Genomic DNA, 1283 nt, shown 5'->3' on the forward strand with positions numbered 1-1283 from the left:
TTGCTTTGCATTTACCAGTTCCGATTCATACGGGACCAGGGAAGGGAAGGGAATCCTTTCCGGCTAAACGCGCGCCAAACTTACAATTATGGCATTGTGCAGTGACATTTTCATATCCCTTAAGGCGCGACGTAAATTCTGGAATGAATCATTAGTAAAGGGCTCATTTCCAACATTTCGTACTCTCCTCCTCCTGCTATAAGCATACAAGGGCGACAAGGGTTTGATCATTGTATCTCCACTTTGCTTGAATGGATGCAATGTACCTTGAGTCCCAAATGTAATACAAATAGCCATCTTTTCGTTTCCGTAAAGAGAATGGCCGTATCAACGTTGACGTAAAAATATCTCTGTCTTTGAAAGGTGCCAGTGTTTTTCTGTCTCTTGGTTTGAAATATCTATTTTCTTTTACGTCGCTATTTTTTCCTTTTTGGCTGGTTTAAAGACGGAGGACAGACGGATCCGTACAAGCCAATATAGTATATCGATGTGTCGCAAGCCAGCAAGGCCTTCAAAGTTGGTGGCGGCGCTTGACGGGGAGTCGGCGGTTAATTTTAGTTCAGTGACATCTATGACCGGGTAGCCAAAGCCTAGCAAAAGCCGTGGCACAATGATGAAGCCGAGGAGCAACAACAGGAGGCTTCCTATGTGAGGGATGTCTGAGGATATGAAATCGCAGCTCGGGGTTGAAACTACCCGGACAAGTGGTGTTGACTCTGTTGACTCCGCCTCCCGGAGCGCTTGTTGCGTGTAAATGTGGCGCGGGACTTGGCGCTAATCGAGTGTGCTACTCACGTGTTGGGCATGGTTGCCAACCTTCCAACCTTAAGGCGACGGTCAACTACACGTGATCTGATAGTTACAGGGCGATAGCTTCCGCCACAGATAACAGGTTTTTGAGAAAAGCAACATGCTTCGATTATAACTACACTGCAATAAATAGTATTGCAGCGGTAGGCCCCCGTTGGTGGGCACTACTGGCAGGAAGCCAGCCCTCTATGGTCTTTTTGGCCTAGGTGGTCAGCGCTGTATTGCGCGGCCAGTGCAGGCAGTATATTTTTGTTTAACTATGGCATTCGGTGGCATTTTTGATTAACGCCACTATCACACGTGTGGATCCGTACGTGCGATGTTTTCGCACCGATCCGTACGCAGCAACCGCAAAGTATTAGCGCCGTACGGCCTTCCTTATCATCGAGCGCGGGGCAGAATCTTAATTATAGTGACAGATTATTATTATATCCTCCCCAGTGTGAGCTACAAGAGCTTTAGATTAATACGAC

The 1283-nt window shown here is 47.2% G+C and overlaps 1 protein-coding gene across 1 annotated transcript in view; it reads right to left on the reverse strand.

Annotated features, from left to right (window-relative positions):
• HCAG_04825 (predicted protein) overlaps positions 1-29 on the reverse strand; it is a gene marked incomplete at both ends in the record, with an annotated part of 412 nt that extends 383 nt beyond the window's left edge. The window contains one exon of the mRNA XM_001540935.1: positions 16-29. Coding sequence (XP_001540985.1) covers positions 16-29 — 14 coding nt within the window. The remainder of the gene's footprint in view (positions 1-15) is intronic.
• Between the last annotated feature and the right edge of the window lie 1254 nt (positions 30-1283).

The sequence above is a fragment of the Histoplasma capsulatum genome, genomic scaffold, assembly GCF_000149585.1.
Source record: "Histoplasma capsulatum NAm1 scaffold_4 genomic scaffold, whole genome shotgun sequence".
NCBI classification, from domain to species: Eukaryota; Fungi; Ascomycota; class Eurotiomycetes; order Onygenales; family Ajellomycetaceae; genus Histoplasma; species Histoplasma mississippiense.